This window comes from Simochromis diagramma, unplaced genomic scaffold (assembly GCF_900408965.1).
Source record: "Simochromis diagramma unplaced genomic scaffold, fSimDia1.1 OVJJ01000205.1, whole genome shotgun sequence".
NCBI lineage: Eukaryota > Metazoa > Chordata > Actinopteri > Cichliformes > Cichlidae > Simochromis > Simochromis diagramma.
In genome coordinates this window covers 9,731,729-9,757,676 of record NW_024386782.1, presented here as the reverse complement: position 1 = coordinate 9,757,676, position 25,948 = coordinate 9,731,729, and the positions used below count along the sequence as shown (strand labels likewise).

Here is a 25,948-nt window from a genome sequence, read left to right as displayed (position 1 = left end):
TCAGAAATGCTCTTCTGCATACATTGGCTGTAACCAGTGGTTATTTGAGTTTGTGTTGTCTTTCTATCAGCTGGAAACAGTCTGGCCATTCTCATCTGACCAATGTCATCAACAAGACAATGCATTTTGACCAGGACAATTCCAGTAGATCAACAGTTTCTGGTATACACAATCTAGGGCTGTTCTAATAATACCAGCATAATTTTTTATGTGTTTTTTTTTTTAAAAGTGTCATATCATGATATCATTACTATAGCAGCATCCTACACTTATATTCCGTATTGCACACAATAATGATGCACACCCAGACGTGTCCGACAGGCAGACAGCCAGGTGTCCGGCTCTGATGACGATTTGGTAACAACTGAGGTCATTGAAAAAAACCCCAACAAAGCACAGTACCTTAAAATTATTTTTGCGAAAGCCGGAAACGACAAACTTGTTTCACTATTTGAGCCAAAAAACACAGAGTACGACCAGGCTATCAGCTGGTGATGTACAACCCAAATGTAAACAAATGACTCACCCAAGCATTGTTGGAGCACTCGCTAGATATACTTCTTACAACAGGAAGAGCAAACGGTGGCTGGGAATCACTGATGCAGTTACATATTGTTTAGCCAAGTAAATGACAGCAATTCAAATGGTGGAAAGGGAGGAAGGAAGAAGACATTTTTCATTTTTTATTATGTGGCAATACTGTGCAGGCTGCTGATGAACGACAAGTTACCTCAACTTAGATATTATTAAACTAAAGTGTAAAGCAGTCATATTATACTTAATATTTCCAGTGAAAATGCTACCTAGGCTAATTTTGTGCTTACATTTGATTTGCGCTGTGTCACTACTATTGTACTATAGTGCTGCTGCTGGCAGCTTGTTTTAATAGATCCACACTTTAAATTCGATAGTCTGTTATCGTTGACAGCAGGTCATTGGTAAAGAAGAACTGAAAATGCCCTTTAGGTTATTTGTACTAGTAAGTGCTGCTACCTGCAAGCTACAGTTACCACTATAACGCTCTTCAGTAGTTTTTTTTTCTCAGTATCCACTGAGATTAATTTAATTTTTATGCTCATCTTATTCTTAAAATAAATGTTGTTCCTTATAAGAGAACCAGATACCATTTTGCTGTAAATCCACTGTGCATCCAGTGAAAAAATTAACACAGTACCCTCTGATTTATTTATTTATTTATTTTTTAAAGGGATAAAAAGTGTTGAAAAAATAGTGAATTATGAAAACAAATCAGAAAATGAGCTGTTCTGCTTGTGGCAGAGTTCCACTCATGTTTCATGTTGGGACATTGGCTTACAGGAGAAAATAAGATAATTTGTTGCTTCTAGTCTTCCAAAAGCAATAAATGAGTAACTACAGACTGCTGTCTTTTGATCTTGCAAGACCAGAAGAGTCTCGTCATTAAAATATCAACATAAATCAAAAATCATCCAAGCTGTGCAAGCCACTCATCAATCCATCTGCTATACTGGGATCCAGGCTGTGACAATCTACTGTAATGCCATCATGCAGACCCTTTCCAGACAGTTGAAGCAGTAAGGCCAGTAAAGCAGACATCTCCTTCCACTCCCTGGTGGCATCCAGTCGCTGATACCCTCATTTGTAACTTTTTCCATAAAGACTAGCTGACTGCGGCTTTTGCTATTGCTATGTACTTAGCTACTGTTTGAATTTTAAAGATAACAAAATTAAAAACTGAAAAGTAAATTTGTTCAGAATAGAATAAAAAATTAAATTGATATAGAATAGTTACTGAGAGAGGCCATCCACCGTTCCTGATTATATCTACACCGACTTCCATATGATCCTGAACTACAGTAGTTGGTTCATACTAGGCCAGCGGTCCCCAACCCCCGGGCCTCGGACCGGTACCGGTCCATGAGTCGTTTGGTACCAGGCCGCGAGAGTTGAGGCTCAGGTGTGAAATGTATGGTTTTCAGGGTTTTTATCGGTTTTCAGCATTATTTTGTTATCATTTTGATCGTTAACTTGGTTTTCCTGGGTCTTTTCACGTGTGTTATGAATAAATCTTCTTTTTTTCGGTACCGGTACTAGTTTTATTTTGTTGCATTTATCCGTGACACCTTAAAGGCCGGTCCGTGAAAATATTGTCGGGCATAAACCGGTCCGTGGCGCAAAAAAGGTTGGGGACCGCTGTACTAGGCCATGTAATAGGCTATAACAGAGTTGTCTGTTAAAATGCAGTGGTTTGTTTCTACATCAAGTTATTTATGTTTGACTCAAGCTCACAGGTAATTGTTTTTAGCCAAGGTTTGCTAGAGGCTTCTTCTGTCATTCCCCATGGAAGTCATTTAGAAGGAGGGGTTGATTTGGCATCTAGCCATTTGTGATTTTTCTCTCCAGTGACACAAAATTACCCACCCCCACCCCCAATCTCCTCCCTCACTTCCCACCCGCTGGATCCTCCTGAGTACCCCGGAGACATACTGCTCTCCTTTGGGCTGTGTTTGTTCTCCCCACTTAGCCTGCTAGCACTCAGTGTTGCTATTTAATTTGTATCCATGACAATTATCCCCTCCACATGCTGCTTCCAAGATTAGGTTAACTGAGCTTGCGTTGAAGGGATGCTGACACTGGCAGATATTTACATACTGTGTGTACAAGCAAGGTATGAGTTGGTGTGTCTGTGCGTATGAGTTGGCACACAACGCCTGTTTGTAAATGTACACATGGTTGTCTGTTTGCTGACATGGCACATACAGTGAAATATAAGAAAGCTGGAACTTTCTTTGTTAGAAAAGTGTGTTGATACTAAGGACTTCTTTAAAAGCTAACATTACACATATTATGATGGTTCACAGACAATCACCTTAAAGGGCTAGAGGTGAGAATTTTAGTCACAGTTAAACTGAGTAATCCAAAACCTGGTCCAGCGTGGTTGTATGTGGGGGAAATGGTTAGGTGTACAGATCTGAGAGGCTATATTGATAAATAAATGCATTTCTTGGATGTCTGTTTTATTAAACAGCCCTCTTCAGATCATGCCAAAGCATCTTGGTTGGGTTAAGACTCTTTTTTTTTTTGCTGTTGTTAAAAAAAAGCATACATTTTATTTTTCAACTATTCTGTTGTGTATTTATCTGTATGCTCTAGGTCAATGTCAGTTTCACTACCCAGCTGCTCCCCAAGCTTCAGGTTATTGTCTGCTACAATAATATAATGTAATTTCTTTCTTTTTTAATTGCCTCAACACTTCCAGGATGTCAGTCCCCGAGGTTGCAGAGCAGTCTCAAACTTTCCATGTTTCACAGTCACCTTTTTAAAATTTGAGATGTGTATTTTATTTATTTTTTTAATTTCTTCCGTTTCATTAATTTATTTCCTGTAGAGTTTTCTGCTGGTGTTTTACTTATTCTCTTGACCTCATGATCAACTGCTTCAGCATTATTGTATCTTTGCAGAACACCCTCTCCTCAAAAATTATCGCTAATGCTAAACTAGTTGTACACAATTTAAGAACATGCTGGCCTTAAAGGTACAGTAAGTTGGGTTTTTTTTTTTTTTTTTTTTTAATTTGACCTTTTTTCTTTTCTTTGTTTAAATTTAATAGAAAAAATTGTGAGCATCAACTTGTGGAAGCCACCATGTTACTTGACTACCTTGAATACAGTGGCCAAGATGGTCATTGTCCTTCTGTCTAATTGGGTTTTATGTATGTGGATAGAGACCAGCCACTTACAAGTTAGTTTTGATTTAAAGATCACAAATAGCTCTTTCAAACTCTATATGAGTATTTAACATTTGTACATGAATGCTTTCGTCATCTCTTTCTCATTGTGTCTTTCTCTTCCTTAACCACTGCTCTGTCTTCTCCCTCATCTCTACCTCATCCTCTTCCTCCTCACCTCAAGCCTCATCTCCTGAACTGAAGTCAGGGCTCTAACACAAGAAAAGGTGCATAAATATGAACATTTATTCCAGATATTGTTGCAGTTAGTTATTGTGAGTAGCAAACTGAACAACAAACGAGCTAAACGACAACAGCTGGTTGTTGCATTTTGCAGCACTGACCGTGAATGGTTGCTTAGTATGACTGTCATACCATAGTGTATGACTAATTCATGCAGAAATCCAGGTAATTCCAAAAGCTTTACAAACTCTTTCTTTGAGTTCCCCCAAACCAGTAAGTGTAGATTAGTTTTTCTTTAACCAAATTCATCTTATGACAGCCAGCAACCATTCACTAACCAGTTTGGGGTAATGCGGATTTCTTCCCTACTAACTGGTGGTTTCCAGGGGGTTACCAGCTAGTCTCTATACTGGTGTGACTGAGGGCCATTTATACTTGCTGTTGTTGCTCTCCTCTTGCTGAAAGTGATGTCACAATGGCTGGTGTGAGACACTTTTTGGTGTTGTTTCAGTTTGCTGTGCACCTCATGTGTCTTTTCTAACCTTGTGTTGGTCATGCAGCTGGTTTGAAGACACAGCTTATGCAGAGTTGAATGTTGCAATAGTGTGAAAAGATGAAACTTTCAGGAGGACAAATTGATTTCTTTGCTTCCTTTACATGTTTTGTCTCCTACTATATGAGGAGGTTTTGTCTGAGTGGCAGCACCTATCATTCAGCAAGTCTGGCATGACATCAGAAACAGTAAAACGGTGGCTGTGATGACGTCACTGTGATGCTACCATTGTGGTTACCATAAATAGGCCAATAGCGCCATCATCACTGAATCGCCCATTTATTTTCATTGCCTCTATGTTTTACCAGAGTTTCTCCTTGCAGCTGTAACACGAATATGTATGAAACACCCCACCAGTACCACCCTTTTGCCTTACCCATGACTTCAATGCCTCCATTAAAAATCAGTGAAAGCCATGACGATATTTAATTAATTCATGACTAAACCACCACTCCCCTGTCTCGAGGTGAAGTTGTGTAGTTTTAATGTCTTATTTCTTTTCATTTCCTCGGTTTCTTTGTTTGTTTGTTTTTCTTACTCCAGGGGTCGCACCAGAGGGAGAGTTGTTGTGGATGAGGAGGACAGCATGGATGGGACTGAGATAACAGAGTCCATAGACCCTCAGGACACAGGTGAGACTTTGTTTTTGATCTTTTATATACACATTGGTTTTACTGAGAGTGATATATGACTTGAACCTGCACCCCAAGTAGCCTCATGCAGTGCTTTGAAGGGTATGTTAGTAAAGGTAGATGAGTCTCCTTCTCCTGGAGAAGGATGGATGAGAGCTTTTTCTTAGCACCCAGTGCCTTTTTTTCAGGGCTATAATTGAATGGGTTTAGCTTGAGCTGTGAAGCTGTAGTGGGTGTGTATTTTTTCTTCTCCCCTTACTGCTTCCATCTCTCCTCTTGCTCTGAGATTGGCATTGAGGTGCAGAGGGAAAGAGCCCAAGGCTAATGCCCTCTAAAAGCTTTTTAAAATCCCATCAGTCTCTCCAGACCCATTTATGTGCCTTTTTTATGTGTGTACATCACATCATGTGACCATGCCTCCCATTCTGATACATTTCAGTGCCGCCCTGTTGCTGAGTTGAAGATAGTTGGAAATGTGACGCTGTCAATGACTTGCCTTTCTTCTGGTATCATTTACCTTAGAACAAACAAAGGCAATATTTCAGAGTTTAAAACCCTTCAACATTTTTTTTTTGTAAATGATGTTATGAAATAACCAAGCATTCACTTTGCCTTTTCAGTCTACCGCCATATGCACTTAAAACTCAGTGGTCTCTTCAGTGGCTCTCTGCCTCTGGGCTTTTGTCAAAATGAAATTTGTGACTCTGTGCAGTCTTGTCCTTAAAGTGATATGTGCTGAGGTCAAGCACAGTATGTCATAGCCTTTTAAATGCATTGTTTATTTTGTCTGTCTCTGTATTGTTATACTTAGAGGTCACATAGCTCACATTTTCAATATACATTACCATTAAAACAGTGTGACTGCATCTAGGGAATGGGTAGAGAAATTAACGACTGTTAAAGTGATAAGCCATGGCGTTATCAGTTTTGATTATGGTACTTTAGAGATTATAATGCTTCTTCTTTTTCTTTTTTTCCATTCCAATCCCCCAAAAGCGACCCCTCTCTCTCTCTCAGATAGTGTGGGAGAGGCATGGAAAGCTGCAGTACTGAGCAGAACATACTTAGCAGAACATCCTTACTCTTGGTGACAATGGCAGCGATTTACTTTAAATTTGCTTTAAATTTCCACCAATTCAATGCTGCCAGGGCTCGTTTCCACAAGTTTGTGTTTTGAATGCCCAGGTGGAAATGTGTAGTCTGTCAGTGTAGTTTTTGAATGCAAAGTTTGCTCCTAATTTTACTCACCCTTTGGTCTATTATGTATACTAGCATCCTATGCCTACATAGTTGTGTTAAAGTAATTGATCCATTAGCATTGGTAAGAGTAGTACTGTCACCTATCAGTTTTTGTAATCTGATCTTACTTAACAGTAGGTCTGCACAGTTGATGAAATTTTAATCTTGGTCACAGTTTTATTTTTCCAACAATTAAATGAACATGATTGATTGAATCTGAAAATGCTTGCTTCGCAAAACAAACATAAAGCAGAAGCAGCGAACGTGCCACTAAATCAGCGCCTAACTATATGCCTCCACTCTGGACAAGTGAGTAAACATCTTACATGTCTGCAAAGATTATTATTTAATTGACAGGAATGTAACACAATGTAAACGTGAAACTCATACCCTGTCTTAAGTGCTGCTGCAGTTTATTAAAATATTTTTTTTTTTAATTTTTTCTTTAGTTAATTTAGTTGAATAAAGAGGACCAATTTTAGTTTGATGCAAAGATTTGTACATTGGTACATTAGCAGAAATGTAGGACGACATGGATGTTAAAGCATTGTTATGTTTACGTGTGGCAACAGCATTATGTCAGTAATTGTGATAATTATCGTGCCCATAATTGTGCAGCCCTGCTAAACAGGATAACACAACTTTTTTTTTTTTTTTATTTAACAAATATAATGAGCTATTATCTAAAAAAATGAGGTGGAAAAACAACAATCAGTTTAATCAGTTGATGTCTTGTAAAAAATAATTGTAAAACATCCATTGCATATGCACTCAGTTATTATTAGGTAAGTAGTAGTAAGCCTAGTATGAATTTTGCCCTTTTTTAATTCCTTTGGATGACACAATCATTGTGGCATTAGCCTAATTACATGCCAATGAAATATTAATAACATTTTACATGGCCCAAAGTCTCAGTGAGAGGTACTGCTGGGAGTTGTTTTGTATGATTAGCAGAGTGAATTGAGGGTTTCGTCAATTAAATTAAAATTAAAAGCAGTCGTGATATGTCAGATATGAGTCCAGGATTGAACTTTTTTTATTCCCCCAAAATATTAATTCTAGCTACTTGAGATATTTTGACAGCCATGCCATCTCTTTTATTCCCTGCCTCTATTGTTATCACTGTTCTGTACAAGACCTTGATGTTCCCACTGAGTTTACTGTAATCAGTGCTTGAGCATATGGTCCCCATATTTTACCATTTTATCTTGCTAAAAAAGGCTGTGTTTCTGACCTGGAGGAAAAAGACTAGAATATAACCAACCTGTCCTGTAACAGCCTGTGTCTGTCAGGGGCTGTATGCTAAACATGCAGTCATAATTGGCAGTGAATTGAGGAGCATTTACCAGCACAGAGGCAGGTGCATTGGAACAATTCAGTGCTTAGCTGTTTCTCTACTCCCTAACAGATCCTTTCTCTTTTTTCCTTCCGTGTCTTTTTCATTTTTACCATCAGAAACACAAATCCAGCCGGTGGAGACTGTGGAAGTGACCAGTGAGGTGCCAGAGGAGGACAGGCCCTCTTCCCCTCTGGCCCAGAGCCCTCTAGCCGAGAATTCAGCAGGACCATCTGTCCCAACAAGTAGAGAAGTCAAAAGCAGGTTAAAAAAACTTTTCACTTCCCCAGAATCGCTGTTTTTGAGAAATAAAGAACCATGCATGCATGTGTGTGAGAGACTCTGTGTGTATCTTTTTACTTTTTAAATTGTTTTTATGAATGAATAAGCACAGGTCTAGCACATACTAGACACATGCATGGATGGATTAGGTGGGAGTCATCAGCAGGTAGAGGCAGCCCTTTTCCTCCCAGGTGCCACTTTGTTAGAGGTTGTAATCAGTCTTCTGGCCTGTCTGTTCTATCGATGTTGGTGATGGAAAGCAGATCAGGAGCCTCTCCTGGGATCTTATTAACAGTACCATCTCAGCACTTAATGTGATAAATATTTGCTGCTTGCTTTATTACTCAACTTTCCAGCTCTTGGCCACTGTTCTGCTGCTTTTCTGTTTACCACTTTGTCTCCAAGATGGCTTTCTCACTTAAAATGTTGATTGTTAGCACATCCAAATATCTGTAGTATAACCGGACTTGTCTATCTGCCTTTTTTTTCTTTCTTTCTTTCTTTCTTTTTTAAATTACAAGGTCTGTGTTACTTAAATACATTATAATTTTTACAAGTTGTCTGCTTATAGCAGTATGTGTTTGGGAGACTGTGTGTGTGTCTATGTGTGGTGATAGTCTGTCTGCTTTGCTTTGTGAGGTTTTATGTATATTGTAGCACAGACAGTCCCAGTGCCACAAGAAGGAGGCCTTAATTCATGGTGACATGTATGGCACTGTATTAAGTCACAGTAGGTATATATAATTAAACACCCTCTACCACTCATTTTCTTTCTTTTAGTGAGCGTCTCTGTGCCTTCTGCTACTGCGGTGGTCGTAGCCTTCTGGGTCAGGGGGATCTACAAGTATTCACCGTCACGTCTCAGCTTGAAGCACTCTTCAGCCACAAAGCTGATGGGAGCTCAACAGGCGATGGCAGCGATGGTGATAAAACTGCTCAGCCAAAAATGGCCGAAGAGACCACCTCAGGACAGAAGGAGAAGAAGTAAGTAGGCCTGGCTGACACTGTTGTCACAAATAGTTTGGCTGCCCTCGTGTTTAGGAATAAGACACAATCTGTAATGCTTCCCTGTCATGAGTTAATGAGCTGCAAGAAATGAAAATTTGCTAACAGCTTACTTCATTGTTCTTTTTTGTCCTTGGCTTCTATACACTCATGTTGCTGTGAAATCTTGTGAAAGCTGTTAGTCTGATCAAAAAGATTTTTTTTAGTTGACTTGAATTTGTTATCCTGGTAATATGAAGCAGTAGTGGTGGTTAATATGGTCACACCTAACATACACACCCAACTGTCAGTATTCCCCAGGCCATGAGATGCCAGATCAGGCAAAGGTTACACAAGAGCCTTGTGTTTGTATGCACACAAATGCAAATCATACAAATAAAAGACCCTTCCTGCGCTCAATTGGACAACTGCCTGATTTGTTTTGGTCCTTTGAAACCAGTTGGTTGTCTCTCTGGGTTCACAGTACTGTAATGGCCAGTGACAGCATTATGGGTTTGGCAACAGGCCAAGCCAACCAGTAGCTGGTGTGCTGTTTGTGTGATTGCTCATTGAGCCCTTAGCTGTGCCTCATGGAGGCAGATGATGGAATCCAAGGGAGAAGGAAATTATAGATATATCATAATATATGATATTATGATATAATTAGTCATTTAGACTAAAAATTAAGAAAAAAAAGAGATTAGGAGAGAAGACCATTTCATAATTGCTAACAAAAGTGTAAGGAATAGGTTCCCATCATGTTCCCAGAAACCCCCATCTTGATTTTGGCTGTTAGTTGTTTCCTGGAAATCCTTTTAAATGTTAATGCTCCCTCTCCACGTATTCTACATCCTATGCTGCTCAATAGTTGAAGCCAGGGAGTTGGAGAAACGCATCCCTTTCAACAGATTTTATGAGACAGAACAGCCAGCCTCTTGTGCACACGCTAAAAAAGATGGCCCTCCTTCCCGTCCTCCTCCTCTTCATCCACCTCCCTCCCCCACAGCTTTTTACTTGGACAGACATTTTTCCCCCAGCTCATTCTCTGTCTTCATTTCTTTGCTTTTGTAAAAACGGCACATCATTCTCTACCTTTATGTCTCTGTCCTCAATTTATTCTCAAGTTGATTCAGGCTGTCCTTCTCTTGCATAGTGCATTTTTAAGCTGTTCTCTACATTTAAAAAAATCTGTGCTGAGATGACTTTTTTTTTTTTTTAAACCTTTTTCTTTGTTCCAGTGGGTCTGAAGGCTGCGAGGATGAGCCAGACCCAGCCAGTCGATTTTGGAACGAGCTTTCTCATGTCGGCCTTCCAGAAGATCTCAACGTCCAGTCTCTCTTCGAGTCAGGTGTGGCTAATGGACTCAGCCTATTTCTACATCCCATTTTTAACAGTAATTATTTGTACTTGGAGAGTTAACAGGTGTACATGCTTTATATGCTAATACTGAATTTGTCTCTGATTCAGTTATTTGTTTGTCACATCCGTCTTCAAATTGTAGGGCAATGCTGGGCACATCAGAGTTGTGCCTTGTGGTCTGACGGTGTTTGCGAGGGCGAGGGACAATCTCTGCTTAATGTGGACAGAGCCATTGACTCAGGGAGCACAAAGGTGAGTCAAGGGAGAACATCCGTGGACTAATGGGTGTTAACACCATCTTAATGTGTTGGGGCAGCAGGGGAGGGACTGATTCAGTGAAACACAACAAAGCTGATGGATCAGACTGGCTGGTAAAGGTCGGCCTGGCAGCGTGGATCTCTCAGCTGTGAAATGGAAAAGGTCACACCACTCAACAGGGCTGAGCTCTCATGGCAGCTTGGCTCCTAGCGGCAGAAGTGGTACTACTTAAAGAGCTCTGATTCTTTTTTCGCTGCCCATCGTGTGTGCAACCCATTAGTAGTGCTGCCACTTGATCTCCAAGTGGTTACTAGTACACACTCATGGAACTCAGAGAAATGGAATTGGGGTGAGGTTTTCTAGCCTGATCATCAGGTAGCTGAAATGGCACTTTGAACAGGTGTCTTAATCCAAATAAACCGTTTCCCAAAAATATACTAAAGATAAAATAGTCCAGAAAGAAGAAGTGCTACACATCAGATCTTGGCTGATCTGACAGGTATTCTTTGATGTGGCAGGTTAAAGTACAAAACAAAAAAAAACATAGGAGCGAACACCTTTCTGTGATGTGATTTTATTTTTTTAACGTGAAATCAGGCATTTATATCATTTATAGACCATTTAAACATTATGTTTGTTAGTTTTTAAGAAATGTGTTTTAGTTGGAGAAAAGGGAGATTTTAGGCATATTTTAAGATCGCTCTTTTTCTCCGCAGCACTGTGCATACTGTAAGCGCCTTGGAGCATCCATTAAGTGCTGTGCTGAAGGATGTGCTCAACTCTATCATTACCCCTGTGCGGGGGCAGCTGGGACTTTTCAGGATATCAGAAGTCTCTCACTCTTATGCCCAGAACACATTGAATTGGCCACTCACAAATGTAAGTTCAGAAAAATTTGATGTGTCAACTCCATAGGAAAATAACATAATGTATATTTAACAAAACTAAGACTAAATTGCATTGTATAAACTTTTCTTGCCTTCTCTTTTCATTCAACTGTCCACAGTTGTAGATGATATAAATTGCGTACTATGCGATAGCCCAGGGGATCTACTGGACCAGCTCTTTTGCACCAGTTGTGGTCTGCATTACCATGGGATATGCCTGGACATGGCTGTGACCCCTCTAAGGAGGGCAGGTTGGCAGTGCCCTGAGTGCAAAGTCTGCCAGACGTGCAAGTGAGTCACTTCCCCTCTCCTCTAAATAACGGTTTTCCCTACTTTGCAATTTGTTTTTTGTCCTTTTTGTTTACTTTTTTCCTTTCTTAATTTCTGTAAAGCTACCAGGCTTCATGCTTACTGCTTGTTTGTTTACCTCTGTGGTTTGTGAGGAGCTGACTGGACGTTGTACCCTGAAGCTCAGTCTTATAACCTCTGACCTTATTTAAACAGCACAAGAGCTCTGTTTGCAACCAGGCCTGTTTGCCTGGGGTAACCACTGTCTATTGAGTATTAAATATTGCATTACCATCCTGTAGCTGCATATTTATATTTTTCAAAATATCTTGAGCTTTGCGATGCAGTTTTAGATAGTGTAATTGATTAGTTTAAAGATCTTTTTACTTCAGCCAATTCATTGGCATTATGGACAGCGCAGCAACTTCTCACACCATCTTTGCACAGCTACATGCTTCAGGCTTCTGTAAATCAGCTTGACAAATGTTTCAGCATACTAGCATTTCTTTACTAACATTAAGTAATGAAAAAAATGACATCATCAGCATATAGCTATAGCTTAAACTCAGCACTGGGTATAACAGTACAACTAGCAAAACTGGTAATCAAATGTCACTTCATTTGCTAGTGTGAGCAAAAGTGGTGATAGAGATGACTTTGTTTTATTTAAAGCTATTAATAAATTGGGTATGAAGCGGTCTTTCCTGTTAGCTATTTTTTTCTTTCTATTTTTTTTTCTTACCTTCATCCTCCTGAACAAGGGGCTTGCGTGAAGTTTCATAATTATTTGTATAGCAATCTAACATGGAAATCTTCCTTTCATTCACACATCAGTTCTAATTTTGGCTATAATCGGCTAATATTAGCCATTTGGTATTTGTATCAACATTTGTAATGGCCCATGAAGAGTTACATTGCATATTTTTTGACCTGATGGCTCTCTGCAAATTCAGTGTTGCCGATACTCACTCAGAAACCCGCAAACACAGCACTAGGCTGATTAAAGCAAAGGTGGGTACAATGTAAATGAATAAATAAATAACTACACATAAAAAATATTAGGGAAATCTGTCTACCACTGATATCATGCAGAGGGCTCTTACTCCTAAAAATATTTCCAATGTTGTTAAACTTTTGATTAAGTTAATATCCTTAGACGGTGCCACCTGCTGGATTACGTTAACATTAGCTGTCTAAATACTGACAGTGTTAAGGTTTTTTGTTAGGAAGATATGATTCCTTCTTTTTCTTGTCATTCTAACTCAGATTTCACAATAACTGAATATTACCATGTACACAATTTAGCACTTGTAATGTTCAGAGATCCACTGATCATTTGGCCAGTGACCGGAAATAATCTGATTCTGATCAACCATGATTTTGAATCACTTTCTGTTTTGATCTTATTAGCTTGCTACAGTCTGATGGGTCAGTGCAATTCTCTATGAATGGCTTTGTTTTTTTGTTTTTTAAACATAATTTCAACGTCAATGTAATATCCTTACAATTTATGGAAATTTATGGTTTATGGAAATAAATATATATCTTCACAATAGCCTGTATTTTGCAAGTGTACAGTCTGGAAGTCTTTATTAGCTCCAACTCCCACATAATGTTCCCAGTTCAGTTGGTGGTGTTTAAATGAAGGGAATAGGTTAATCACAGAAATCCCCACACCAAATAGTGATTTGGAGGTATAATTGGAAAGTGACCCGGACTTGAAAAGTTACTGCATTTGATTTATACTTGGATAGGAGCAAAGAACTTGTAAGCTAGTCAGAGAATTCAACTGTAGATGCAGTAGGACAGCTGAGGTCGGGTCTTGCAGGTCTTAGCAGAAGAAATAGATTACAGAAGGAAGCATAGAGCTCATTACAAATGACATTGTCTCATTGTATTAGACATAAATAAATAAATAAATAAATCTCAACCCTAAAACCTTTTTACTGTGTCTTTGTAGGAATCCAGGAGAGGACACTAAAATGCTGGTGTGTGACATGTGTGACAAAGGGTACCATACCTTCTGTCTGCAACCTGTTATAGACTCTCTTCCCACCAACGGATGGAGATGTCAGGTAGGAAACAACTAATGGGTAATGTTGAAATTTAAAAAAAAAAAAAAAAATTAAACCGAAAACAAAGAAGAAGAAAAAACAGGCTTGTAAGTAAAAGTATTTGCACTAGATTAAAGTGTTTCAAATAACTGCATTGATTCATCTGGTGCAATCACAAAATTGAACAATACAATTAAATGGAAACGAAATTAAGTTAGTTGGACCTTGCATATGACACTCACGAGAATGTAACTTTTTGATGGTTTCAATTTGTGCTTTCTGTGGTTACGAATGACTCAGACCAGCTGATCATTTAAAGACTTCAGTTCAGCCTCAGCGCTGGAAGATAACACTATGTTTGTGTGCAAGCTCATGCACAAATGGTGTGCTTGCCACTCAGCTGGCTGGTTAGCACAACGCCTAATATGTTTTTTTGCAGCACCAGTTTGAGTAGGGCACGTCAGTAGAGACAGCGGGTGATGCAAGGTCTTTACTCTTGGTTCTCTATTTGACTCAGCACAGGGACATTTCACCCACACACACACACACACACACACAGCCTTGGCACTTGCTTCTCCGGAACTCTTGCCTACATCCTATGTCCCCGCTCATGTGGTAGTTTTGTTCTGAGCATTGTCGTCTCACTCAAGTAGAAATCAATGAAAAATGAGTCATTGTTCCAGTTTCGGTGTTCTGTGAAGTTCCTGTGATGTGGCTTTAAGTATGAACACTAGAATCGTTGACTGCGTACCATAGGAAAAAGGTTTACCCGAGCTCAGAGGCTAGTTAGCCGAGTAAGCCGCTAATTTAAAGTAAGTGCATACAGTCTTGTTAAAGGCAAGTTTTAATGACTATGTCTTGTGGAAAAGAAGTGCTCACAATATAAAATCTCATTTTCAATCTTTTTTTTTTTTTTGTTGTTTCAGAAGATAGACAGAATACAAAAAATTCTACTATACCCCCATCCCACAGCAACTCAAACTACATTAATACCCCAACCTCTTAAACCCAAAGGGACATTTCTGAGGTTCCTGCTCGAAAATGACATCCTCAAAATTAATAGAGTATTTCTCTGCAATTACAAACTCTGTGTTAACAATCTTGCTATCAAAGTAAAGCTAACACACACACACATACACACACACACATATATATATATATATACATATATATATATATATATATATATATATATATATAATTATTAAATTTAACTTTTTTTTCTTCTTCTTCTTCTTTTTAATTATTCAATAAGCAAATGTAGCCCCAGCAGAGGGGTTCTTTCAGAGAGTAAAAATTTGAATGTTAATATGTCAGCAAAAATTCTATGTGCTGGTGTGTTGCATGTCAGTGGATAAAGTCAGTAGTGGTGTAATGATTATCTTGGAATACAATAATAATAATAATAATAGTCCTTCTTCATTTCCTGTTTTAAAACAACAGTGACACTCAAGTGACGTACTAGGAGAATGGAAACCAAGTGAGCTTTTTTTGTAATCCCAACACAACTCTGCTTACTGGTTCATATTGTTGGTGTGGATACTCCCTTAAAAACACTGGCTGCTATTTATTTGCTCAAGTTAAACTGTGTTTCTGTCACTCACAAAGCTGTGCTCAACAAGCCATTCCACTGACTCTTGACGAGGACTACAGCTTTAATCATAAGTTTCAAGTAATTTCTCCCCCTCATTCAAACTAAGCACTACAGGGGTTACTCAGCGTGGAAGCTTGGTTGATTGGCGAACAGTAAAGGCAATGCTTGTGTTATCCTGTTTAAAGAAATATACACATTTTCCTGTTATTTTGGGCCATATGATAAACAGAAATGTCTATGCTTGAGTAAATTAAACCATTTACCAAAACTGTGTTGCCAAAAATGTCTTCTCTGCAGGAAAGGGTGTGTGTATGTGTGTGCAGGGGGAAAAGAAAGCTGGAAAATATAAAAGGTTGATTACATCTGATAATTGTCTGTTTAAAAAGAATCAGCCAGAAACGCTGCTCAGATGTCCTCCATGTTTTGATTATTGTAATCCAACTTGGATTCCAGCTCTTGGCCATTTGTAGCACTACTTGGCAGTATCCTGCAGTTTTGCGGCTGTAACCTGAATATTTTGGTGCCAAGATTTAAAAGTTTTGTGCTCTTAATCAAAAATAATAATAAAAAAATATAAATGCTTACTGATGAAATAATTCAAATGTGGATTATTAATAAAAGTGCTTTTTGAAAAGTTGTCCAAAGTATTTTCCTCGTCAGAAAATTGCCCAGTTTATCATTTTCATCAAACACTATTTTTATTTATGTTTTTTCACAGTCTCCTGGTCTATCTTTAGATTTTACATTGTACAAATCTTTATATACTCACACTGAGATTTTTATATGTTTACACTGAACTCTGGGTATGTACAGATTTCATGCTTGGTTCCCACTCCATGGTTGAAATGTCTAATCAGTGTAGCAGAAGCACTGAATTCATACTACACTTATTTATTCATGTTCATTTTCTCCTCAGAACTGCAGAGTTTGCCTCCAATGTGGAACGCGAACCAGCGGCCAATGGCACCACACCAGCCTGCTGTGTGAGAACTGTGTCCAAAATCAGGACCCTGCTCTATGCTGTCCTATGTGTGCCTGCATTTTGGACCCTGAGCACCATAAAGACGTAGTATTCTGCCACACTTGTAAAAGGTAAGGGACTTGTGTTTAACTGTAATACCACACATGCAGTGCTCCTTTTTAATCCTTATTTACTATGGTGTACACTGCTGTTTAATGGTAACATGGTGAAACACTTGGATAGCATACTGATAGTTCAAATTTTAGGATTGCCCCATTAGACACTCTCTTAAATTCCTTTGCACTCCTTTCAGATGGCTACACCTGGAGTGTGAGCGTCAGAACTCAGGCCAAGCAGAAATCCACCCCAGAGAGGACTATGTTTGTTCCAACTGCAGGTCTCCTGCTGCAGAGCAGGCGCTACATCCAGAGGATATGGACACCGGCCCAGAGCTCAGCCCTCAGCCAGCCTCCATGCACACAAACTCTGAGACTGGCGTACAGCTGGCTCAAAAGCACACAGACCTAGAACTTGGCAATCAGCTGCCTCCTGAAATGCACAAAGACCCAAAACCGGAATTACTTGCTGTTCCATTGCACTCGGATCCAGAGCATCTACAGGCTACTGTCCAGGAGGAGAAGCTGGCCACATCAGACACGAAGCCTGGTAGGTCTTTGTTCCAGATTAGATTATACACAGATTACACTAAGATCCTTTCACCTTGTCTTTTGATATCTTGAAATCTTTTATTTTCATCTGTGCTCAAATTTATCCCTCATAAGAATCTAATCTGTTTCTCACCTTGTTAATCATATCTTGTTATTGCAAGGACAAGGAAAGTTATTCTTTTGATTATATGAAATAGCAAACACCGAGGTTATATGATTGAGTATGAAAGACCGTCTTTGTCTTTGTAGTTGAGGATTCATTGACTCAGCCTCTATCCACGCAGAAGCAGTTGAAAGTCTCGGCTATGAAACATCAATTTGTGCTGTAACATCAGTACTGATAAAGTCGCAGTTGTTGCAGATTAAAGTACTGAAGAGTTGTTTGGGCAAACACTAAAGAGAAGCACTCCCTCTTTTATTTGGAGGCCTTTATGAGGACTCCCAAATAAACAGATGGTGTCCTACCAGCAACAGATTAAAGCAACTCTATAGCCTTTGTAATTCTGTGTTTTGGAAATGTAAAGTACTTTGTTTCCCCATACTGTTTCTGGGGAAGATTATATGTAAGGCCTGTCACTATTAATGAAGAACTGATCACCTGCTTTACTTCAAGGAGCACCTATTTTTTTTTCCAAATATTGCTAGCATGCATCAAAATTTAGCATAAAACATTTCTACTTGAGACGGGCACCAAGTTGACAGATTTTGCTTGAGCTTTAAATAAACTTTGCAGGTAACAGCCTAACTTATCAACTTGGCAAAATTTGCTAGTGATTCTTCACTGGGGGGAAAAAACGTAGCCCATTTACCTTGTGGTTTTCAGAAGCAGGTTATGATGTAATGATGCACAGCAAGCTGTCTCAGCCATGCTGGATTCAAAATATGGCCTTTGATTTAAGTTCCAAATATGAATGTTACATAGAAACCACTTAGAACATAGAAAGAAGCGCTTGTGTGTATGGGTGTGAATGGGTGAATGAGGCAAGTTGTGCAAAGCGCTTTGAGTGCTCAGAGTAGAGAAGCATTATATATGAACCATTCCATTTACCATTTGTGTTGTAGCTGTACCTCCGTAAGAACTTTCTGTGTTGTAACTGTAACTCTGTAAGAAGAAAATTTTCAATTGATTACATATTGTTTTCAAGTCAACACATTGGCGCCATAGTTAGCACTGTTACCTCACAACAAGCAGGTCCTGGTTTCAAGTCCACCGTCTTTGAAGTCTGGATTTTCTCTCCGTGTCTGCGTGGGTTCTCTATGGGTACTCTGGCTTCCTCCCACAGTCCAGAAGATGCAGTTATTGGGGTTAGGTTATATGGTGATCCTAAATTCCCCATATGTGTGAATGTGTGTGCGAATGGTTGTCTCCCTGTGACTGGTGTACTCTGTCTCTTGTCCTGTGGCAACTGGGACTGGTTCCAGCCCCTACACGACCGAGGATTAGATAAGTGGAATGGATGTTTTCAAGGCATAACCATCAAAGAGTTTTAGTACTGAACTTGAATTCAAACTTCTACTCAAGACTTGATGTGCACACCAGTTTTCTACGGATATCCCGAAGCTGAAGCATCATTCATGTAATAATAAAATTGAACTGCATCTGACTGTTCTTCCTGGTAGTTCCATTGTTTGTATTGCATTATGGTGCAAGCTTTATTGTCACTTTAAGTTGCACAGTGTTGGAATGCTTGCATGAAACTCAGAGCTGCATCTCAATTCCGGTGCCTGTGAGATTTGCCAGCACTGGAGTGCAATATCAGTGAAATATATGGTTAGCTGGGGTTGCCAGTGGCAGCTCTGCTGCCCACTCTTGTCTAAGCAGCAGACTCCACTGATGAGAGAATGGATTGCAGTAGCATGATGGTGATATCGCTGATCCCCTGACTGCTAACCTGCCTTTGAGCTATATTGGCTCATTCATTCATTATTACTCACCCAGCTTGGCCGCACTGCTCACCATATAAATGTTCTCTCATTTTACTTTTCCTGTAGCTATTCACTGTTTCATTACTGGATTTACCTGGTGAGGCAGTGAGTTACTCATGGTTTTTAAAGACATGTGGAGTGAACTTGTTATATTGTGCATACATTTTTAATTGTTAACTTTTTAAAGTTAACAGTAAACACAAAACAGTATTATTCCTACCCTTCTCTTAACATGTCATACCCCTTTTACTTAAAAGATAGTGTTTGGGGTTAAAGGCTCTGAACTGAACAGTTATAATTTTTCACTAGGTATTAATAGGACACTTCAAAAAAAGAACTAAACTGTACTTAATTTATGCTCTTTTTTTTCTACTTTTTCCTTTTTTTTAAAAATATGTGATGATGACTATGCTGCCAGCTGCCCACTCGTGTAATGCAATTAAAGTCATTAACTGGAGCTGTTCATCACCTGCCAGGATTCACCACCCCTCAGGGTTTAACAACAGGCTTACAGTGACTTAACTGACAGATGCTGTTAGATCCATTCTGTGAATGCAGGCGAGGCCTGACTTTAGGCCTTTACTGCATTAATCAGAGCTGCATGTTTATCTAAACCGTCACCTTATTCACTGTAGGAGATATAGGAAGTAGGGTGTTAATATGAATGTGAATGCGTGTTCAGCTTGGTCAATAGCTGATGGCTGGAGATGGTTGGAGGCCCATCTCTCTAATTGACTCTCTGGCATCAGCACCGGATGAGCACCTGCAAGCTGCACAGTCATGAGCCCAGAGCACACAGACCCTGGGATGTTGGTTGTCATGGTTACTCCCTTCCCTGGCAGAGATGCGTAGCAGGTGCATGTGTGTGTCAGGATCAGTATGACATGGGAACTTGTGGATTGAAATGGTGGGCGCCTCCTTAAGACTAGGCTATCTGTACTGTCAGAGGGTGTCTGGCAGAATACTGGCTCGATGTTTGGATTCCTGATAGCCAGCAATGACTAGTTCTATTCATACCAGACTAGTCAAACGCATTGCTGTCTCTGCTATAAAACCAAATAGAAATGGGGGTACACATTACAAAACCAAAGTGATGAGAGAAAACAGGAGAGACTATATTAATACCAAAATGAAGTCTGTGATACAAGCTTACCTCATGTGGTTTTTTGCACTGTGACCACTTGTTACCCAAAATCAACTCTTCTCACACACTTCTCATGGTGCTTTCACGAGTGAAAGAAAGTGATATTTGTGTCATTGTCTCAGGAAACTACATCATTGTTTAGTTCTGCTTGTTTTTACCAGCTGATTTGAGATGAGTGTTTTTAGAATTAATGGAAACAATTTTTAGAGAACTGTCTTCTTGCTGGGTTTCCAAATCCATCAGTGCATATGGGCTGCTTTCTTTATTCTTTAGCCACTTTAACTTTGTTCACAATATCTTCAGAGTCTTATTCTTGCTTTTAATGAAGTGATGTATATTTTATACCTAATCTTGTTAATATTGAATCTGTCTTTTAGACATCTCTGTGGGAGCAGACATAGTAGAGAGGCAGGTTACTGAACCTTCTGTCAAAATTCCAGCAGAAATTAAATCAGGTTTGTACAGGCCACTTATTTATTTACCACTTTACTCATATCGATTTGTATCTAAATAGTTTTTATAAAGTTTTGGTTAACTACAATGCTTGTGGTTTATTATCAAAGATAAAATAATGTGTCCATTTAAAAAAAAAAAATTAAGATGTAAATTTTCTACCAAATCTAAATCTTTGTCATTAATAACCTAATTCCTTCTTCAGAAACAAAACCAGCAGTAAGAGCCCAGCTTGCATCTACAGAGAGTCCTGCGTCTTCAGTGACTCTGAGCCAGGAGTCTATTCCAGCCCAACACTCTACGGAGGGACTACAGACACAGGACACCACAATACAAATCAAACCAGCAAATACTGAGGCCTGCCCTGAAAAGGGCATGGTCAACCCCAGCACAAAGGATTTTAAGGCCATCATCTCAACCACCAAAGAACCAGGTACTGCATCAGTACCCTTCACGGACCAACCGATGGTAGTCGCACTACCCCAGCCTTCAAATATGGATGTAGTCAGGGGTTCTTTCCTGGAAACTAATCCAAAAGAACTCAACAGTGATAGGAGAGAGGGTATTTTTCACAGAAACCTGGCAGAGACTGTTAAGCCCTCCACTTCTACATCAGAAGAGATGGACACTACACCGGAGAAGCCAAGTATGCCATTTCCCAGTTTGTCTTTAGAGGAGAAACCCCTTAAAACAACTGTGGAAAGGCTAGCTGAAATGGTTTCTTCACCTTCCCACTCCTCCCCTCTGGCTCGAGGGACATCTCCCAGAGAACTAACTCAGACCCAGATTCTAACGTCAATGAGTGACCACAGCAGTGTAATGCCCACCACCACTCTCATAGCATTCACCCCCAAAATTGGGATGGGAAAGCCAGCCATCACCAAGAGGAAGTTTTCTCCTGGGAGACCACGAGTGAAACAGGTAGGAACCTGAACATCATGTCACAGCGACTGTTGATTTTTCTGTCCCCGTCTGTCTGATTCTGTGATGTTCCCTGTCCCACTAATAAACCAGATCAGGGTAGGTGAACAACTGGTGCTTGTATCTTGTGCACTCCTAAATCTATGTGGGTTGGTGTCCTGTGGGTTTATGAAATTAGATTATGTTGGGTTGAAAGAGTTGAAGAAACTTGTGGGGTTGAGTATATGTTTTTCAATGAGAAACCGTGAATGGTGCTCTATCCGCTCCTTGCACTCTCTTTACATGAATGTGCACAACAGGATTAGTCACAGTGTTTATGTAAATCTGAGTTGAGTGTGTTTTATTTTCTATAGGAGATGCAATTTTAGAGCTAAATTACATTTTCCTGATGGCCCTCGCTATCTTCCACCTATAGCATAGCAATCAGTCTCCCTGTTCATCCAATGTCCATGTTGCAAACATCAGTCACTGTCCTGTTGAGGATGAGCATTCATCAAATCACATATTGCAGTGACCATTGCCATTATCACATCCTGTTTATCTCATTATTACACCATCAGTGACAGTGAGTGACTTGTGGCTATATTTAAAAAAAAAACATTTAATCTTATAATATTAGTGTTTAGAGTTTATAATGTAAACTGAAAGCTGACTGTCAGCAAAATAAATTACACTCATGACTGTAATACACTGTGAATGATGCCAGTGAGGGCAGACTAACTCAGTTGGCACAGTTTCTTTCTACATATATCCCATTTCTAAAATCAACATATGAATCCAACTAATTTGTTACACAAGGCCAGGAGAAATCTCTTCCCAAAAAACTTGAATGCCGCTTTTCTATTTAGCATGTTTTTATCTGATACACTCGTCTACTGAGGTACTGACACAGTGCCCCTGTTTTGTCAACATGCCAAACATACTCGGTTGTCATGGCAAGAGGTAACAGGGCCTCCTTTCCTGCTTTATGGTGCCTTGATACTCCTGGCAAATTTTGCTGCTTGAAAAGCAACTAACACAGTGATGCTCTCCAAAGATACTTCTTAAGTTCATGTGCATGAAAGGGTTCGCTTTAACAGAGAATGCAACCTAATAACTCATCCTCTTTCTAGTCTGGCATATCAGATGCTCTCTTGTACCTCTGCACAGTTTGGGTGTGTATTGAGTGATTCCCAAATGGCTACAGTAGGAGCTCACTACATTTCTCTAACATCTTTCTTTGTATGTTTTGTTTCTTTGCTGGCTTGGTTTTTAAGTTGCTGCATTTTTTTTCTTTTATTTTTGTCGCCCTCCTCCCTCCCTCTCTCCCTCTCTCACTTTCTCACCCACCCCTCCTTACCTTAGGGTGCATGGAGTCCCCATAGCAGTGTGAGCTCACCCTTGTCCTGGTCACCAGACCAGCCAGAGGGTTGGGACGTCCTAAAGACCAGGCAGTCCTCTGGCAGTCCCGGCTGGAGCATCAGAGTGGTAAATACCATGGCTCACCAGAGACGGCAGGGCAGCAGCTGCCCTCTGTTAGCCCTCTGTTTGCCAAAGTGACGCGCACTCCCTGAGTGTTCCTGAATGTCACTAATGTGTACTGAAGCCAACAACAACAATTACTGTAATCTTAAAGTGAGAGGGGTAGTCGCATACCAATGACTAAGCTAATGACATTTTTAGGCTGAAAGTGAAATATTACTCTGTACAAACAAGATAATTTTGTGCTTTTACAGATTGGAGTTGCGTAATCAAGGGTATGGTATAGTGCTAAAAAGGATTTTATTTTTATTTATTTATGTAATTGTTTTTTAACATGCCGCTATTCTGGTGCCAAGCCGAAATTCATGATGTGCAGTTCAAAAATCTCGAGCAGCCTCTTCATTTCTTTATATTTTGCCAGACTTTATTGTTTTTTTTGTTTTTTTTAAGTGATCATGAACAATTTTTCATCAGCCTTTGTGATCTTCTTTTAAAGTTTTCTTTGGACATTGGCTGTTTTTTCACTTATTTTCAGTCTAGTGCTTGTACCTGACCATTTCCATATGTTTTTGTTTATTAAGCCACTTAACGCTGACCTATGAATCATTCAGGTTTTTAAAAAAGGGACTGGTTCACGGGATGAACCAGTGTTGTTTGCCCACAGCAGATAATTTAGCTAAGAATAAATTTAAATTGTATCTTGAGTGTTAAATTGTATTTGTCAAAGATGACAGTTTTTCAGGCATATTTATGCACCAACAAAATTATTCATAAAGAGCTTTTAGCTAAAATCCTGGCATATCTTGCATTGTATGCAGTGTGCCCTTAAAAACACATTTGAGGAAACTGGTTTGTGGCGAACAAAAGAAAAGTGACAAGGCTAAGGAAGTTTCTACAGTACATGAACAGTATGTGAAAGCCATGTCCTTAAGACATTGGGGGGGGGGAATCAGCAAAGACCTGGCACAGTACGTGAAGAGATTCATCTCGCCCTTCAGTTGATCGATATATTGTTCACTCAAGTCTCATCAGAAATGATCTCAGTGGAAGGATGGCTGTCAAACCATTCATAAGGAAGGGAAACTGGGAGAAGAGGTGGAGATAGTCCATGTTACATAAGAACTGACTGAACTGAAAGTCCTGTAACAGTCTGTAAGTGTAGTCTGTAAAGCTGCAATAGGTCTGATGGGGTGATTAAAACCAAATTTTCTAAATTTTTGGTTCAGATCATTGTCAGTATGATTGGAGGAGGTCAGGAGAGTCATTTTTAGATGGCTATGGACACTCACTGTTTTACCAGTAAGTGTCCATAGCCATCTAAAAAACTTGCAGACTCTGCCATTTTCCTTATTAAATGTAAAGAAACGGGGGTGGCTGAAGACTTTTGCACAGTACTGTAGCTCTCAGCACTGTATCCCCAATGATGTTTTTTGATACTGCGAGAAGCGCTGTGTAGTACAGGGACCCATATTATCTTAGCTGAACACGTCAATTAATAACACACAGGATAAACAATGTGGCACACAACATTTTGTAAAACTTAAAATGTAACACAAATAACTGGGTACTGTTAGCAGACTATAATGCTATTTTGCTGGTTAATTTTGGAAGGGCTCAATTGCTGCAGTGAATTTAAGAACAGAAAATACATTTTACGATGAGAATACAGAAAAGGCCAACTAGAGGTGCACCGCAAGAATTTAAGGTCACAAAAGGAGCTGTGTCTACTGGTTTGTTTTCTCTGGTTACATTGCTTCTGTATTTCTTCTATAGTTTGCTTTCGGTGTTCTGAACCTTGTTCAGGTAGATACTCGCAACACAGCAAAAAGCCGTTAAGCAGGTGAAAGTGAAGGTAATGCATTACTCAAGGCTTTTTGTTTGCCAGCAGCGGCATAATCCTGAGTGAAGGAGGAAAAAACAAAAAAACAAATGCAGATGGATTCAAAGCTGAAGACAAACAACATTTGAAATGGATATGCATTTGCAGAATAAAGACAGTGGCTAAAACAGTTTAGAGTAATAACAACAATGCATAACTGTTAAATCCTCTTATTTATGCTATTGTAATACAAATAGGTTGTATTTTTTTGTTATTTTCAATGTATTGTACCACTAAAGCTATTAATGACACATGTTTAATGTAACTGGAAAACTGGACATTCTTGTTGTAATTAATAGATCATGGGAGTACAGTCTTTGTAGCAATATGCGGTATTTAACAGGGCTCCACTTATGCCCCAGAGATAATTATAGTTTGATGGTTAGGGTTAGACATAAATGTCAGAATCAGAAATGCAGTAGGAGCGGACCTTTGCAGGATACAGGTGTGGAAAGTGTGTGTGTGTGAGAGAGAGAGAGAGGGGGAAACCTCAAAACAGTTTAAAAAAATGTTATAGGGCATTGGGCCCTATAACATAGCAAGGTTTGACACATTTAGCATGTTCTTTTTGTTTTAGTTTTTTTAATTATGTGACATTTAATTATGTGACTGGAGGTATTATTTTACCGTTTTTGGAAAATCTACCTACATTTGGTTCTTGGTGTTAATTTCAGACCTTACACAGAGCAATCTAGCAAGTGTTTGTTTTTGTTTTTTTCCTCTAAAAAATACTTGATGAACCCATCTGTTTATCAACATCAATCCAAAAGCTAACTTCAAATCATCAGGGCAACATACTGTAGGGCACAGTGCTTGGCGAAGAGGAAAAACCAGCTGCAGGGAGGAGTTTCAAAAGCTCCCACGTAGAGATTTTACCCAGTTGGGTCAGTAAAGTGTTTTACATTTATTCGTCAGTTCATTTAGGTGTTTTTTTCCATCCTCCAGAGCCGTCGGCTGTCTTACTTACTTGTAGACAAACCTCTCGCTCCCATGTTGATGTTTAGTTTCTGTTAACCAATTTCCACTGGCTCAATGACCAAGCTACTATTGTGGAGGACCTTGTATTGTAGCTTCTTCCCAAGGAAGCTGCTACAGCTAATAGAGTGACGGTCCTGTCTTGGCAGTCCGGTGTAAGCTAAAGGGTGCTGCTATGCTGAGCTCACCAATGCTAGAGAGCAGA

General features: G+C 39.5%; 1 protein-coding gene across 1 annotated transcript in view; it reads left to right on the top strand.

Moving 5' to 3' along the window:
- Positions 1-25,948, top strand: part of kmt2cb (lysine (K)-specific methyltransferase 2Cb) — an 83,922-nt gene that overhangs the window by 24,314 nt on the left and 33,660 nt on the right. The window contains 13 exon segments of the mRNA XM_040021646.1: positions 4,986-5,074; positions 7,769-7,913; positions 8,712-8,915; positions 10,154-10,263; positions 10,417-10,526; positions 11,249-11,411; positions 11,539-11,710; positions 13,668-13,782; positions 16,272-16,447; positions 16,630-16,982; positions 20,432-20,509; positions 20,713-21,428; positions 22,773-22,895. Of these exon segments, the coding sequence (XP_039877580.1) occupies positions 4,986-5,074; positions 7,769-7,913; positions 8,712-8,915; positions 10,154-10,263; positions 10,417-10,526; positions 11,249-11,411; positions 11,539-11,710; positions 13,668-13,782; positions 16,272-16,447; positions 16,630-16,982; positions 20,432-20,509; positions 20,713-21,428; positions 22,773-22,895 (2,554 nt within the window).